Source organism: Electrophorus electricus, chromosome 4 (genome assembly GCF_013358815.1).
Source record: "Electrophorus electricus isolate fEleEle1 chromosome 4, fEleEle1.pri, whole genome shotgun sequence".
NCBI classification, from domain to species: domain Eukaryota; kingdom Metazoa; phylum Chordata; class Actinopteri; order Gymnotiformes; family Gymnotidae; genus Electrophorus; species Electrophorus electricus.
In genome coordinates, this window is record NC_049538.1 from 3,419,185 (window position 1) to 3,436,684 (window position 17,500).

General features: G+C 44.5%; 1 protein-coding gene across 3 annotated transcripts in view; it reads left to right on the forward strand.

The window, feature by feature from the left end:
- The window catches only part of pkn1b (protein kinase N1b), a 33,287-nt gene that overhangs the window by 61 nt on the left and 15,726 nt on the right, over nucleotides 1-17,500 (forward strand). Inside the window, exons 1-3 of one of the 3 annotated variants that reach the window (XM_035525649.1) lie at nucleotides 1-460; nucleotides 16,484-16,793; nucleotides 17,070-17,215. The exon at nucleotides 1-460 is cut by the window's left edge and continues 61 nt beyond it. In XM_035525649.1, coding sequence (XP_035381542.1) covers nucleotides 437-460; nucleotides 16,484-16,793; nucleotides 17,070-17,215 — 480 coding nt within the window. In that variant the 5' untranslated portion in view covers nucleotides 1-436. Of the gene's footprint in view, nucleotides 461-13,282; nucleotides 13,572-16,483; nucleotides 16,794-17,069; nucleotides 17,216-17,500 lie in introns of those variants that run through there. The other 2 variants (XM_035525647.1, XM_035525648.1) reach the window with 2 other exon arrangements.

Here is a 17,500-nt window from a genome sequence, read left to right on the forward strand (position 1 = left end):
AACTGACAACTATCGAATCGCGTTTTGTCGTGCTTTTAATCCGAGCTGCTTTTGCTGACCGATGCAAGCTCTAACCGTGGATGTGATGCCTCGCTGTCGGAAGAAGTTCTCGTGCCCTACACCGCCCCGGAGCGGGCGCCGGTCCTCGCGCAGCAGCTTGTGCAAATCTTTAATTCAACTTAAGCTCTAACGCTCGGTGGAGGATCGTCCCAGTCTCGTGGTGTCAGGGTACGACAGAACGACCAAGCTTGCGCGGCATTAATTTCATTTGTCGCTACAGCGGTCTGTGTCGGGGAGGCAGACTGGGGTCAGTAGAAGTTTAAGTGCTGATTCTGTGGTCCTGGATCGCCGAGGCTTAGCCTGCTTCTCGAGCACTAGAATACCGGTCAAACGCGGTCCTTCGGACCTTCCTGCCGCCAGGGCCGTGACACTCGAGATGGCCCTCTACGACTCGCCCCAGGTAAGGGAACCCTCCTCCGGTATCCTAAAACGGGCCACGTTCTGTCCTGCTCCGTTAGGTCGGCGAATCTGGAGCAGGCTCCACTACTTTTTTTTTTTTTAATCGCATTGAAATAAAGCGATAAAACTTGCATGCAGAGCAGCATACATGTTACGTTGATGAACTTTAACATTCGGCGCCTGTTCCCATTTCCCTTTGTTTGTACACTGACCGTAGTCTACAGAGTAATATGGCATCTAAATAACGGCAGAGGATTGGGCGATGTCAGACTTTATGCGCTTTATCTTGGTTCTGTTTCAATCGAAGTTTATAACTTCTTAATCCAATGCTAGATTTTCGAGATTATTAATCACATGAGTGATTCCGTTTCGGTTTGCCGAAGTGTAGGAACGCCAGCATTTATACAGAAAAAAATAAAATAAAATCAACAGTCCCTTTCTATTTTTTACCTCAACACATAGGTACCAGTAAAACTTGCAACCACTAAACGCAACTCTTATCATTTACATTGCATCATTTACATCATTTCCAGCCTCTGGTCCTATGATGTGTAGTTCTAGAGAGGTAGCTGTGTTCATGGGAGCTCCACGCTCAGCCCGTGTGCCACACAACCTGACACTCACCTGCACCCTACCTGAGAGACCATAGATCCACCGTGGTAGGTGTAGATCCTCTCACCTGCCCCACAGATGTCATGCTCCCCTAGCACTGGTGAAATATTCAACACTCGTTCTCAGGGTGAACCAGAGACCAGACCAGTCAGGTCTTGGATAAGGTACCTAAGGTTAATGCTGATTCATTCACACATCTACTGCTCACTTTCTGATAAGCATTCATAGAGTCATGCATTCTCTTACTCCAATACACACCCTTTTTTATAATCTGGAGTTTTCTTTATGTAATAGCTTGTTTTGCAAAACTTGTCCTTGAACTATATATGTGTGTGCGTAAAAGAGAGAGAGTGACACACACAAATGTGTTCTGCCAGTCTAAATTAACCCCAAATCTCAAAGAAACCGTGTATGTTAAGATGTTACGGCCTGTCAATGTTACACACAGTCTACCATTTTAGCTTTTAGTCCCTGTGGTGTTCAGCTCCTGCTCTGGCTGCCTTGCGTTAGACGCATTAAGCGTACTCCAGGAAATCAATTACACAGCTCTGGCTGCAATAATCACCTCAGCATTTGCCATTAGGAGACGGAAACCAAACCGTAATGATCCGTTAAACACTGAAGCTAAGGTCCTCTCTCCTTCATTTACTCTTAATTTTAATACTGTAAGCATTCTGTTTTGAGCACCTGGTCTCCGATTCTTTCCTGGTTCGGGGGCGGTGGCTGCCATTGTTGTGACCATCAACACAGGTTGTTTATGTTTCCATTTTGTGCTGTTGGGGAGGAAGGGCATGGGGTCATGTGACTTGAGGGCAGTGCGATGGTAATCAGAGTCTGCCTGCGAGGCTAGAAAAAGTGATACTGTAACAGTGAAGCAAAACAACGTTGCTGTAGTGACATCGGAGTGGTTTTCGGCAGGTGCCACCTGTACTCGTCCGCGCCTTCTAAATTGCGCCTCACCTTGATCTCGCCTGTACCTGCCGCGTGCTGCCGTTTCTAAGCCAGTGCGTCTGGATGACGGTTATAGGGCTGATATGACGCGCCCTGGCCGGGGATCCAGAGAGATGTGTCGGAAGAGAGGCTCACATGGAGGTTTTCTTTCACACACTCCAAGTCTTCAGCAGATATTAAAACACCTTGCCATTAGCGTCTTGTAAATGTGCATTATGTGATATTTTATTCTCTCACATTTGCATAGATGGCATTTTTATTGACTATATTGGTCTCCATCTCCAAGTATATTTGATAAGCTCTTAAAATGTAAAATAAAAACATTATCCCTAGAGGCTTATTATTCTGAAGCCTTCGGTCCCCAGACCCTCCTGAAACATGGCCGCTATGAAGAATTAAGCAAACAGAAGCATTTAGAACTGATTGAATATTCTGATTCTAAATGAGAAAATCACGGAGCCTCCTTGTTGAAGAAGTGGAGATGTACAGATTTATTCATGCCCACTTCCACTCATGTGAAGTGAATCTTCAGCAGTGCCTTGCTGATGAAGCTCTGATGGATGCATGAGAGAGAGCTGATTCATATGGGCACAGCAGCCATGCAGAGATAAGTACCGCATTTACTCAGTGCCTCATAGGCTTGATACTCACTGCCTGATAGGCTAACCCTGTACACTCACTGCCTGGTAATATTACCCTGTACACTCACTGCCTGATAGGCTAACCCTGTACACTCACTGCCTGATAGCTTAACCCTATACACTCACTGCCTGGTAATATTACCCTATACACTCACTGCCTGGTAATATTACCCTATACACTCACTGCCTGATAGGCTAACCCTGTACACTCACTGCCTGGTAATATTACCCTGTACACTCACTGCCTGATAATATTACCCTGTACACTCACTGCCTGATAGGCTAACCCTGTATACTCACTGCCTGGTAATATTACCCCGTACACTCACTGCCTGATAGGCTAACCCTGTACACTCACTGCCTGGTAATATTACCCTGTACACTCACTGCCTGATAATATTACCCTGTACACTCACTGCCTGATAGGCTAACCCTGTACACTCACTGCCTGGTAATATTACCCTGTACACTCACTGCCTGATAGGCTAACCCTGTACACTCACTGCCTGATAATATTACCCTGTACACTCACTGCCTGATAGGCTAACCCTGTACACTCACTGCCTGATAATATTACCCTGTACACTCGCTGCCTGATAGGCTAAGCCTGTACACGCAATGCCTGATAATATTACCCTGTACACTCACTGCCTGATAGGCTAACCCTGTACACTCACTGCCTGATAATCTTACCCTGTATACTCATTACCTGACAGGCTATCCCTGTATACTCACTGCCTGATAGGCTAACCCTGTATACTCATTACCTGATAGGCTAACCCTGTACACTCACTGCCTGATAATATTACCCTGTACACTCACTGCCTGATAGGCTAACCCTGTATACTCACTGCCTGGTAATATTACCCCGTACACTCACTGCCTGATAGGCTAACCCTGTACACTCACTGCCTGGTAATATTACCCTGTACACTCACTGCCTGATAATATTACCCTGTACACTCACTGCCTGATAGGCTAACCCTGTACACTCACTGCCTGGTAATATTACCCTGTACACTCACTGCCTGATAGGCTAACCCTGTACACTCACTGCCTGGTAATATTACCCTGTACACTCACTGCCTGATAGGCTAACCCTGTACACTCACTGCCTGATAATATTACCCTGTACACTCACTGCCTGATAGGCTAACCCTGTACACTCACTGCCTGATAATATTACCCTGTACACTCGCTGCCTGATAGGCTAAGCCTGTACACGCAATGCCTGATAATATTACCCTGTACACTCACTGCCTGATAGGCTAACCCTGTACACTCACTGCCTGATAATCTTACCCTGTATACTCATTACCTGATAGGCTAACCCTGTACATTCACTGCCTGATAATCTTACCCTGTATACTCATTACCTGACAGGCTATCCCTGTATACTCACTGCCTGATAGGCTAACCCTGTATACTCATTACCTGATAGGCTAACCCTGTACACTCACTGCCTGATAGGTCAACTTTGCATAATCTCTGCCTGAGTTGCTAAAACTATGTACTCAGTGTGTGTTGTGCAAACCCAGTTTATGTTCAGGCTAATGGGTTGATCTGGTACACTCTTGATCAGCTGTTCCAGGTCCAGATCTGTCAAGCTACTTCTGAGCTTTTAGTTTTATAGAACTCACCTGCCACTCTCAGAGTCACCTGACGTTCCAGAAGCATCTCCTGGAATTCTTGGATTTTTCAAATTTTCAGATTTACATGGCACTCTAGAAGCCTTGTTATTTTTCCACACAAATAAGGGAGTCTTGTCACATCTGTTGAAGTAGCTGCTCTGAGTGCTATTGCTGTCTGCCATGATAAACTCTGTCTGAACCACAGCTTTGCGTTTATAATGGCCCTCACTCACACTTTCATCTTTCTTATTGATCTCTGCTTTAGAAAACGGCTGCTCTGTGGTTTGGCACAGAAAACGAGATCGACTCAGGGGTCTGACACCATGACAACTCTCTCTCCTTCTAACCCTCCCTTTCCACTACTCTCCATTCCTCCCTCTTTCTTTCTCCCTCCCTCTCTGTTTCTCTCTTTCTCTTTCCCCCTGCATTCGTTCAGCTTTTATTGCTTCTTTGCGCCCCTTTCTGTCTTTCTAAGGTCTCCGTTAGAAGTTGAGTGCTGAGGCCTTTCGCTACTCACAATGCACCTCTTCATTCTTCCCTGCCTCAGTACTTTAGCTTTTTCCTAAATGACTTCGTATTGATCCACGCTGCGTGAAATATGTGGACCTGTTCGCTGTGTCAGTCAGTCTCCTCCGGTCTCGGTCTGTCCTTGGCTCCTGACTGGTTATGAAAGGAGCTCTGGACAGACCCAGGCACCTGTTGTCAGGGGCTGGTCTTCTCGGAAGTGTTCACCCCATACAAAATGGCTCGCAACTGTCATCAGTGGAGGAGACTCATCGGATTAGTGAGAGCGGAGATGTTGCGTGTCTTGGCCAGCTCGTGTTGCGGCCCCTCGGGGTATCTGAACCCGCTCACCTCCGCCCCCTGTAGTCAAACATTACCTTTTTTGTTTCTGTCAGAAATCTTCTTATTTAACCATTAAATATAAATAACCAAACTGCAGAAAATACATGAAGAGGCCAAGAGTGATTTGCTAAATCTATTTTTCTGTGATCTGCCATGCTTTCCTGACTTATTAAGACTATTAAATTCCATAGATTTGCTTATGTCTTATTTATTATATTAGATATATTAAATACATTGTGCTTTTGCTAACATTATATAGTTGTGTTATATATAGTTAAAGTCTATTGAAATGCAACAAATGTCATTCTACTGCAGTGTAACGGTCTTAATATTGTGTATAAGCAATGACAAGACAACAGTGTTGAAACCAAGCAAGTCCCAAAATCGGCTGAAGACGAGGAGCCGCCCAATTCCGAGGTTATTCCAGCGCTGTCGGAAAAACCAGGAAAGACCCGCCACGGAATCTGGGAATAGAGTTCATCCCGAGGTCCCTAATAGTGGCAGCACTGGCTTATTAGTGGCAGGGAAGTGAGGGCAGACCCCAGGCTGCCGGTAACCTTCCCACAGGAAATCAGCACGACACTAAAGGCAGACGCACTGATGTGGCAGAGCCACCGACGGTCCCCGTCCGTGAAGAGGATGGAGGAAGCGCCTGAGAGGCCGCTGGATGACGAATGTACCCAAAATGGAAGGAGGTGCCTACCCGGGGAAGTTGGAGTAAGAGCGTTTCCAGGATGATCCCTGTGGAGAACGTGGAAAACCCTGGGCATTTATGGGGCAACAGGGGTAGAAAGTCTGCTCTCCAGTCGAGCTAGAGGCAGACGGGGGCATCAGAGTGGCTTTGGCTAGAGAGAGGAGCAGGGGATGATCCCCCTGGCTCAGGTTGGGGCTGGTCCACCCAACCAGTGCATCCCATGTCGTGTGTTCACCTGTTATTGGTTTGTTACCTGCCATAATATCATATCTTCCATGGCACTATATTTCTCAGACTGAGCAGAATCAGAAATACAAGCATCCTGTGCAGATGGCAGCATGCAGATACACACACACACACACACACACACACACACTCAAGCATGCACAGACAACCCCATTTTGTAAGCATCTCAGTCATTTTCAGCTGTATTAAATGCCCACTAAAACCAGCTGGACATTTTCATTTATTCCTGTGACCGTGGCAGAGGGGCATGAGGAGAAGAAGCGAGCAGTGATGTCACAGTGGCCACAGAACCTCGGAAACTATGGTAACCCTCTCCAGGATCAGACACAGCAGCGCAGGCACATGGGATGGCGCTGAAAGCCTTGTGTTGCGCTCCGCTCACCTGCTCCGGACAGCTGCGGTTCTGTTTGGAGCCATGTCAGAAGGGTCATGGCAAACTGTGCAGCTTTTGTGGCTCCTCAATAGCACAGAGGGAGTGAGACAGAATGTAAGATAATGAGACAGATGCTATTAAACCACACTGCCTTAAAAACACTGTGCAGGAAGTGTTATTCCTCCTTTACAATAGTAGGATATTTTAGAGTGGAATATTTTTATAAGCTTTTGAGGACGCAAATCCTCTGGTCACCTTTTTAGACTATCCAAAACATAAAAAATTGGGTTTAGAATAATTTGCTATGAAAACCCTTCTCAAGGTGAAACACTAATGTTGTATTTGGTCTGGAGCTTTAAATCTGTAGGTTGCTCTGGATCAGAGTGTCTGCTAAATGACATAAGTCATGTAATGTAGCCTAATGATAGACTTCTGTTATTTTCCCATCAGATAAACAGAGGTTACAACTTAGGCGAGGTGAGGAAAAACTAATGTGAAACTGAGGTAAAACAGAGGTAAAAACTATTGTGAAACTGAGGTAAAACATGTAAAACTGAGGTAAAAACTAATGTAAAACTAATGTAAAACAGGTGAAACAGGTAAAGCTGCGATAAAACTAATGTAAAATCTATGTGAAACTGAGGTAAAACTAATGTGAAACAGGTAAAACAAGTCAAGTTTGGTTTATTCGTCACATACAATGGTTGAGAGTGCTCTGTCCAAACTGAGGAAAAAAAACAGGGGTGCATAGAGAAATATAGATATTCTATGTATGTACAAAATATATTAACAATGTATGTACAATATATGTATATTATGATTATATACACAATGTACAATGTATATGGTTGTGTATATATGTACACAATCTACAGAATGTACAGATCCATTTCGTAGAATAACATATTTACAGTTGTTGTGTTACAAGGTAATTGAATATATATATATATATATATACACAGTTATACAGTTATGTTACATGGTGGTGGTGGTCCCCACAGTTTATCAGTTTCCCTGATTCAGGGCCCGAATGGCCTGTGGGAAGAAGCTCCTCTTCAGTCTCTCTGTCTTGGTCTTCAGGGAGCGAAAGCGCCTCCCTGCCCTCAACGGAGAGAAGAGCCTATTGTTGGGATGGGTGGGGTCCTTCACAATCCTCCTGGCCTTCGTCTGGCACCGCTTGTGGTAGATGGTCTGCAGGTCAGGAAGTTCCGCGTGAGTGATGCGCTCTGCTGAACGCACTACCCTTTGGAGTGCTTGTCTGTCCTGCTTGGTGCTATTCCCAAACCAGACTGTGATGTTCCCCATGAGGATGCTCTCGATAGTGCAGGTGTAGAGGTAAAACTGAGGTGAAATTGAGGTAAAACTAATGTAAAACTGAGGTAAAACTAATCTGAAACTGAGGTAAAACTAATGTGAAACTAAGGTAAAACAGGTAAAACTGAGGTGAAACTGAGGTAAAACTAATGTAAAATTAATGTGAAACTGAGGTAAAACTAATGTGAAACTGAGATAAAAATAATGTGAACCTGAGATGAAACTGAGGTAAAACTAATGTGAAACTGAGGTGAAACTAATGTAAAATTGAGGTAAAACTAATGTAAAACTGAGGTAAAACTGAGATAAAACTAATGTGAACCTGAAGTGAAACTGAGGTAAAACTAATGTAAAACTGAGGTAAAACTAATGTGAAACTGGGGTAAAACTGAGGTGAGAACACAGAGGCGAATATCTCTTGGCTGCTCTCTCTCTTTCTCTCTCTTTCTTTCTCTCTCCTTTTCTCTACTATCTAAAATGGCAGCTCTCCAGAGCCAAGTAATATGGCAGAATTAATTAATGGCCCTGCTCTAAAGCCACTGTGGTAAAACAGTGCTTTTCTCTGCACTGCTATGCCATGTGACATTGCTTCTTCCATCCACCAGAGCTCAGCTCCTACTCGTCCTGGGCCAAAAACCTTCCTGCAACTCCATTTCCTGCACTTATAAATTCTCTTTCTCTAGGGTGTGCACTCTATTTCTCTTTCTCTAGGGTGTGCACTCTACTTTCTCTTTCTCTAGGGGGATGCTCAGCTCTAGATCACCACTCAGTGTGTTTACCACCAATGGGTACGAGCCATAGCAGTATGTCTGTGCACTGTGTTTTTGGATGGGTGAAATAGTTATCTAACTCTAGATCGACATTTAATATCTGTAGCTCAAGTTAAATGGTCAGTGTCTTTAACTATAGATGAACAATCTAGCCCTCAAGCCCTAGATGGGTTCTCTGTGTCTCTAGCTCTAGATGGCTGTTCTATGATTCTAGCTCTATGTGGGAGCTCTGTGTCTCTTGCTCTATGTGGGAGCTCTGTTTCTCTAGCTCTAGATGGCTGTTCTATGATTCTAGCTCTAAATGGGAGCTCTGGGTCTTTAGCTCTATGTGGGTGCTTTATGGTAGTATGGCTTGCCTTACTCTGTTCAAGTACTGGTTTTAGTTAGTTATATTACAGCATTACTTTGTGAGTTATGGCTATGCCATAGCAGGGTTCTGTCAGCCTGCTGTAATAAGACTCTGGCTTTCATTTTATAATGCGTTATTGGTATATAAATATAACAACAGACCAACATAGAGTGTTTATATAAATGTGTTTCAAGTTTAGATTTTGGGCAATAGATGAAAAAATATTTGACCCCAGGTGAATACATGCATGCATTTATTCACTCACTCACTCACTCACTCTCTCTCTCTCTCTCTCTCTCTCTGGTTGTGTTTAATCCTTGTCTCCAATACTACCAAAAAGCTACTTTTTTATTTATGATCAGAAGTGGTTTGTGTGTGTGTGTGTGTGTTATTTGAGAATGCAGCTTCAATTCCATTGGCTATTGTAACCCATATCTGATGCAGCTGAACTGAGGGACTATACAGAAGTGGAAATATGAGGAAATTCCCACATTCACTGTGATTTTCTCCAGAAAAGCATGAAAATGTGTGAATGTTTTCAACTGGATTTCGTACATGATGCCTTTGCTTGAGGTTTACCTGTTCAGAGAGTGAACGCACTTACCTGTACACAATCTACTGTTAAGACTACAAGAACTCCTTTGGTGCTGACTCATCATCCTACAAATGAACCAGTGGCTAATATTATACTTAAACACTTCGGACTCCTCCAGGATGCTGCAGAGACTGCATCCCTTGTCAAGGATCCTCCACTAATCTTCTACAGACGAGACAAACACGTCCAAGACACGCTCATCAAGAAGGAGCCAAATCAGATCAAATCAAAAACTGTGGGCCTGCGACCGCTCAGGATGTGTTACATATACATTCATGAACACAACCAGTAAAAGAACTGGGATCAGTTGTTATCAACTAATCCCCTCATGCATTACTGCAGGAGTCTGTAAGAAAGATAATCAGCATTGCATCGGAGAAACCATGAGAAGCTTTGCTGAAGGGTTTGTTTATTTCCAGCAGCAAGGCATTTAAATACTGATGGACACTGCATTAATGACATATTTGCATGCTTTCCAGTTGTTGCTATGGCAGCAACGAAATTACAAAGCTCAAATAAAATATCTGATCTACACTCCAAACTTTGGAATGAATATTATGATTGAAACTGTCACGAAACACTCCTCCCCTACGAGTAATGTGGTACGGCCTGCCGCGTGCAGGGGGACTCACATGTGTCATTCGTAACCATGCACCCCCCCCCCGCCCGGGACAGGGATTAATGTTAAATGTTAGTCTGTCTACTTAAACCCCTGTCAGTGTGTGATCCCTGTTGGTCATTGTCGCCCTGTAATTTCGAAACATCTGTGTAGCTGTCATACCCGTTTGTATCGTCTTCCGTTGCGTGTGAGTTAGCCGTGTTACGTGTTAAGTGAAGACTTGTGTTAAATGTTATATTTGAGTGCCACTGTTAATGTCTACATTGTGTGTTAATAAACGTCACTGTTTGAGTCTGCGCGTTCTGTTCCACACCTAGCTGCACTCGGGTCAGAGTTACAGAAGCGTTTCTAATATAAACTGATTCCGCCGCCTAGAACTTCAGAAGCACTTTGCTTTTATATATATATATAAATAAAATCTCCCTATCTGAGACATGCTTATTGTGTTATGGGAGATTAAAACACCAGAAAGTAGAGTTCTGCACTCTCCCCGTACACCGTGGACCAAGAGGAGACAGACATGGACAACCCCAGGCTGGTCAACCGTTTCAAACCTGCTGCTGTTGTTTTAAACTCCCTGAGATGTGGTAGTCACGTGAGGATTTTTGACTGGGAGCTCTAGCCGCAGATTTTGCTAACATGCTAACAGGAAAAGGCAGCGATGTGAAGAGATTGTCAGAAAGAAGGATGTTTGTGGTGACTCATCTTCAGCATCTGTCGTGCTAGCTGATGTTGAAACATTAAGTGGAACCATGGAGACAGGAAAAGCCTTGTGGTATGAGGGCAAGCCACAGAGGACAGGAGTGTTTAAACAGAGAGGGTAGAGAAGTGTTTAAACTGAGAGGGGTGTTTAAACAGAGTGTAGAGAGGTGTTTAAACAGAGGAGAAGTGTTTAAATAAATGTATGTTTAAACGGATTTTTAAACAGAGAAGGTAGAGAAGTGTTTAAACAGAGAGGGCGGAGAGGTGTTTAAACAGGGCGGAGAGGTGTTTAAACAGAGAGGTTTTTAAACAGGTTTTTAAACAGAGGGTAGAGAAGTGTTTAAACAGAGGGCAGAGAGGTGTTTAAACAGGTTAGAGAGGTGTTTAAACAGGAGAAGTGTTTAAATAAAGGTATGTTTAAACGGATTTTTAAACAGAAGGTAGAGAAGTGTTTAAACAGAGAGGGCAGAGAGGTGTTTAAACAGAGAGGTTAGAGAGGTGTTTAAACAGAGGGTTGTTTAAACAGAGAGGGTAGAGAAGTGTTTAAACAGAGAGGTTAGAAAGATGTTTAAACAGAGAGGGCAGAGAGGTGTTTAAACAGGTTAGAGAGGTGTTTAAACAGGTGTTTTTAAGGGTAGAAAGGGAGAGAGAATGAGATGAAAGAGAGATGCACTGGTTTGTCTGTGACGGAACTTCAAGCAAAAAGAAGAAAGTGTTCAAATAAACTGAGATATTTCACTCAGTGTCAGAGAAATGTGGGCTCTTCTCACACAATATAACAAAATGGACGTAATTATCCCAATCCTGGTCGGGGAACTACTCTAAGCATTGGATGCAGAGCAAAGTTAAGCTCAGTGCCCTTAACCCTTAATGTCCCATAGGGAGCCTTGGCAGGAGATGGACAGGTTGAGCCCACAAAGGTTGGAAAAGCCAAGAGGAAAATCCCAACACGAGACCTTTGATCCACTGGGAGCAGAAGCACTCTGGTTTGAGGAATCTTCTAGCACTTAAACATCTGGAAACCAGGATTCAGGGTGAATTAAAGAGGTGTTCTAGAGTTTATTATCAATATTATTGTTGTTTTATAATTGTACTCAACACCACAATGACTTGGTATAGTTTTAATATTATAGTAAGCTTTTTAGAAATGCTAATATTTTTCTAATGTAGCAACATGGGCTAATAATTACATTTTATGTTGAAACCTGATACGGAACAGAAGGCTTGTATATCTTAAGGATTGACTTGAGATGACTTTACTGGTCCACGCGAGTCATCACGCATTATATCCTCCTTAACTCACTCGAAATCTTCAGTTCCATCCATGACGTCCAGATTTCTATCGCCTATGGAAAGATTTTGACCTTTAACCCACGACCTTGGTGCTGTTACCCGTGTGCTCCACCTGCCCTACCAGATGGCCTACAGTCAGAAAATCTACAGGCATACAAACATTCTGAAATAAAATGTTAATTCTATCAGTTATTGCAAAGAAACGACCTGAAAATGACCAAAAAAATCAGTGTCAGTTCCGCTAAAATGTTACATCACAATGACAACTTAATGGACTTCACTACAGTAGACAGAGTGGCGGTCTGAGCCAGGCAGTGTGCTGGCCTGGGAGAGAGAGAGAGAGAGAGAGAGAGAGAGAGAGAGAGAGAGAGAGAGAGAGAGAGAGAGAGAGAGAGAGAGAGAGAGAGAGAGAGAGAGAGAGAGAGAGAGAGAGAGAGAGAGAGAGAGAGAGAGAGAGAGAGAGAGAGAGAGAGAGAGAAGTGTAGTGGTGCCTAGGTAACATGAGTGGGAGGGTGGAGCTTTTCACTTTGGCTCTGCCCACTCTTGCCCAGCTATTTATAACTTCTAGTCAACCTGTGGCTGTTAAAACTTTAGCTCGTCGAAGTTCTCTCTTTCTGACACACAAACACACACACACAGACATACACAGCCTTGTGTTTCTATCCTTGTAGGGTCCCTCCATTGAATTGTACATTAATGTATAATTATACATTAATGTATAGTAAATCATTTGTTTCTTTTAGTTTTTCAAAGAAAAGCTGAATTTTTCATACAATATTTCTCCCATGGGGACTGTATGTTCCAATCAGACTAGAATGTTTGGATATTCCTATAACTACACCCCCTCAACACACACACACACACACACATACACTCACTCTGCTAGTACTTTTGGGTTAATAGTCTCTCATCATATACAGGAAGTGATGTGGCTGAGCTCAACTGGCTTCTAAAAACACACCATCCACATGATTGCTTATGAGAGAGTGTTATGGAGGTATTGAGTCACTAATGCAGCAGCAACAGTTAAAAGTTTTACTTTTGTTTATTTCACTCTCTCTCTCTGTGTGTGTGTGTGTGCACCACAGCTAAGACCCTACTGTAGTTCTTCCTCTCTCTCTATGAACAGGAAGTAGGGGTGACTCGTCTCTCCTTCGTCTTAGTCTCTTTATCAAGCCTGTGGCGGAAGCAGCCGTAGCGCGTGTGTGTGTTCCTCTTAGTGTCCGCACTGTGCACAAGTGTCACACATTGTAAGTCGAACTAGGCGCGTGACACGTCCAGGGGGAGAGGTCAGGCAGGTCGTCGGTCCAGACAACTCAGAGACGAGCCTTTCGGCGGAGACGATTTGACCCGAGAAGGGGGTGTCAGGAGTAGGAAGAGGAGACCATGGCCAGTGAAGGTGGGGCAAGCGAGCGTTCGGAGGAGCTCGGTGCGGAGATGAGCGCCCTGTCTGACAGTGGTGAGACAGAGACTCCGGTAAGAGAGCACCATCACACCTCTGAGAAAGACACACTCCTGGCTGTGCTGTGCTGGCAGTGGAAGTAAGGGGAGTTTACCATGTTTAGGGAAAGAAAAATGCTGTGCCTAGGGCACTTTCTGCCTGTTTCCTTTTTCTTGTGTTCAGGGTATTGTGTGAATTAGGTTGAGTGTATCAGTTTTGTGATATTTGTTTGTGTGTGTGTGTGTGTGTGTGTGTGTGTGTGTGTGTGTGTGTGTGTGTGGGTGTGTGTGTGGGTGTGTATGTGTGCACATTTTATCTCTTGTGCAGTCACTCTGTGCTGTAGGGGAGGTACATTTAACAAATACATTAAGAGACTGAAACATGTAGGACATGTAAATAATCTGAAGTACTTGTGAACCTGTCAGTGCTGTGAGGTTAAGGGCAGAAGGATTGTCTGTACTGTTATGAGAGCTTCCCACAGCCTCATGTCCTGTCAGAAACTAAGGCCTCCTGAAATAGCCTTCACCATTCAGCTCTCAGCCAAGCTAGACACACACATACACAGGCGTGCACAGGCAAACACACACACACACACACACACAAAGGTTTGCTTTTGAGGTGTAAGGAACAGGAAGGCTATCTGACAGCTCTTACCACTCATCTCTCAGCTACCTTACACACACACACACACACACACACAGACACACACACACACACACACACACACACAGACACACACACACACACACACACACAGACACACACACACAGACACACAGACACACACACACACACACACACACACACACACACACACACACACATACACACACACACACACACACACACACACACACACACACAGACACACACACACAGACACACACACACACATACACACACACACACATACACACACACACACACACACACACACAGACACACACACACACACACACACACACACATACAGAAAGCACTTGCCTTCAAGTGTAGAGGCTTAAAATGTAGCCCTGTTAACTCTGGCATGCAAGACTGTTGCTGTGTCTCATATCAGCACCTCTTTTTGTCTGAAGTGCACTAACTCGGGATTCAGCCATTTTGAAACATTCATCTGAAACATTTCTTTTCTTAAATGCAATCACTGTGCTGTTGAACTTGAGATTTTAGTTTGTTTGTAAACAAAAAGGTTTGAGTGTCCCAGTTTCTCCTTCGTGACCTGATCTGGTTGCATTTAACTTTGCTAAATCCTGACACACTGCATGCAGTGTGGGTTTCACTGGGTCACACTTCAGAAACCTGCTGGAATGCTCTGACGGGATTGGTCGCTCACCCTGTTCAGAGGCATGGCCATGACTTCTGCAAAGCCTTAAGACTTGTTTTTCTTGATGTAAAATGCAAGTCTGGTTTCCTCATTTTGTGTGTGTGTGTGTGTCAGAGTTTTTACTGGGTTTCTGCTGACACAGAGAAGCTCTAATATAGCTGCATTCACTACCTGCATTTGCAATAGTAGATCTGATCATTCACTCTAGAATTTGCGAGTTTGACTGGATGTCTCACATGGGAATTTGACTGGATGTCTCAGGTCGGAGTTTTACTGGATGTCTCACGTGGAAGTTTGACTGATGTCTCATGTCGGAGTTTGACTGGATGTCTCATGTTCATACTACACTTGCTGTGTCATTGGTGTGACTAGTTGAAAGGCACACACTCTGAGTTAGCAATGCCTGTCTGTCAGGTATCCTGTCTGTCTTATAGTTTCTTTCTCTCTCTCTCGCTTTCTTTCTGCTCTTGTGACCTTAGCCTGTTTCTGTCTGAACGTGGGTGCATGGGTTTTGCGGTGATGTGCTTAGACTTAGACTGCGTGGGCAGTACACCCACCACAGAGGTGAACTCTGTGATGGAGCGTTAACGTCTGGCTTTGGTCTTCCCCAGACTGGGTTTGGACCCGCACGGGTTCTGCTCTGTCTGCTCCATCACATCACTGCATCCTGGCCGTTTGACTGAGATTCTATCCCACGTACAATAAGTGCTCCATAGCGGGGGATCACGTTCATCTCTTACTGAGCCTCTTCACCCATGTTCCTCCACCGACTGTAGCAGGGCTCAGTAGTGCTGTTCACAATGCTCTTTGTATTTTTTTGTCAATGAGTACATCAGTAGAACATCAGTCGTCGTGGTATATCAGTAACTGTATATCAGTGATGGTATATAAGTGACTGTATATCAGTGGTGGTATATAAGTGACTGTATTTCAGTGACTGTATATCAGTGGTGGTATATAAGTGACTATATATCAGTGGTGGTATATAAGTGACTATATATCAGTGGTGGTATATCAGTGACTGTATATCAGTGGTGGTCTATCAGTGACTGTATATCAGTGTTGGTATATAAGTGACTGTATATCAGTGGTGGTATATCAGTGACTGTATATCAGTGGTGGTCTATCAGTGACTGTATATCAGTGGTGGTATATAAGTGACTGTATATCAGTGGTGGTATATCAGTGACTGTATATCAGTGGTGGTCTATCAGTGACTGTATATCAGTGGTGGTATATCAGTGACTGTATATCAGTGGTGGTCTATCAGTGACTGTATATCAGTGGTGGTATATCAGTGACTGTATATCAGTGGTGATATATCAGTGACTGTATATCAGTGGTGATATATCAGTGACTGTATATCAGTGGTGGTATATCAGTGACTGTATATCAGTGGTGGTCTAGTCCTCTTAGGGTGTAGAAAGTACACCTATGTGAACCAAACACCACTAGTGTACAGTGAAGAACCTACAGCAAGGCTACCCTGCTCCTGGAGACCTACTCCCCCTTAGAGTTCAGCTCCAGCCCTGCTCCTGGAGACCCTGCTCCCTGGACATGTGCTCCTGGAGCACCACGCTGGGGTTGGCTCTAAGCGTGTGTGTGCACGTGTGTGTTCCTCAGGCAGACCCGGGCAGCTCGGTGCTGGAGCAGCTGCGTCTGGAGCCCAGCGCGGACGTCTCGGAGCCGAGCGTGCAGCAGCGTCTAGAGGCGCAGCGCGAGCGCATCCGCCGCGAGATCCGCCGTGAGCTGAAGATCAAAGAGGGCGCAGAGAACCTCCGCCGCGCCACCACTGACAAGCGTAACGCACACCAGGTGGAGAGCCAGCTGCGCAGCTCCAACCGCAGACTGGACACCCTCCACTCTCAGCTGCAGGAGCTCGACGCCCACATTATGGTGAAGGGCCCCAATGACAGCAAGGGTGAGGTCAAAGGTCAATCACAACCCCCTCCCCCCACTTACAAAATATTTATTAAATTAGGAATTAATCACTTTGTACCTTTTTGTAAAATAAATGTAATGACATACATGTATACATTTAAATCATGCACATAATATATTTACCCTACAAAGTAGAATGAATGAAACTATTCTATAATACAGTTCTAATACAGATATATTTATGATATATTTATCATATATTTATGAGTTGATATTTGCTGTTATTTGATATGGCTGAGTGACGAGTATTGATGTGTTTGACCTGCAGATGACCTTCAGGTTCCAGGGGCGGCCGGCCCTTCCCCAGCTAATCAGGACCGGATCACTGCGCTCCAGCGGCAGCTCAATATAGAGCTGAAGGTCAAACAGGGAGCAGAGAATATGATCCCCATCTACGCCAACGGATCTACTAAAGTAATGTACACACACACGTGCACACACACACACACACAGAGCAAGTTTGTCTAATAAGCAGGCTGTAGATCGTGCATTCACACTGACTATGCCAGCCCACCACACACACCCTCAGTGCATGGACACCCTAGGCCAGCATCCCCTAACAAGAAGGCACATTCTGCACTCAGCTCCCATCTGCAGGGACCTCAGGACAAGAACCCACGGCTCTCTGAGGCAGTGTGAATGGAGGGCAGTGTTCTAGAGGTTTCTCCTCTACCTCACCTAGATGCCACCCCGCCGTGC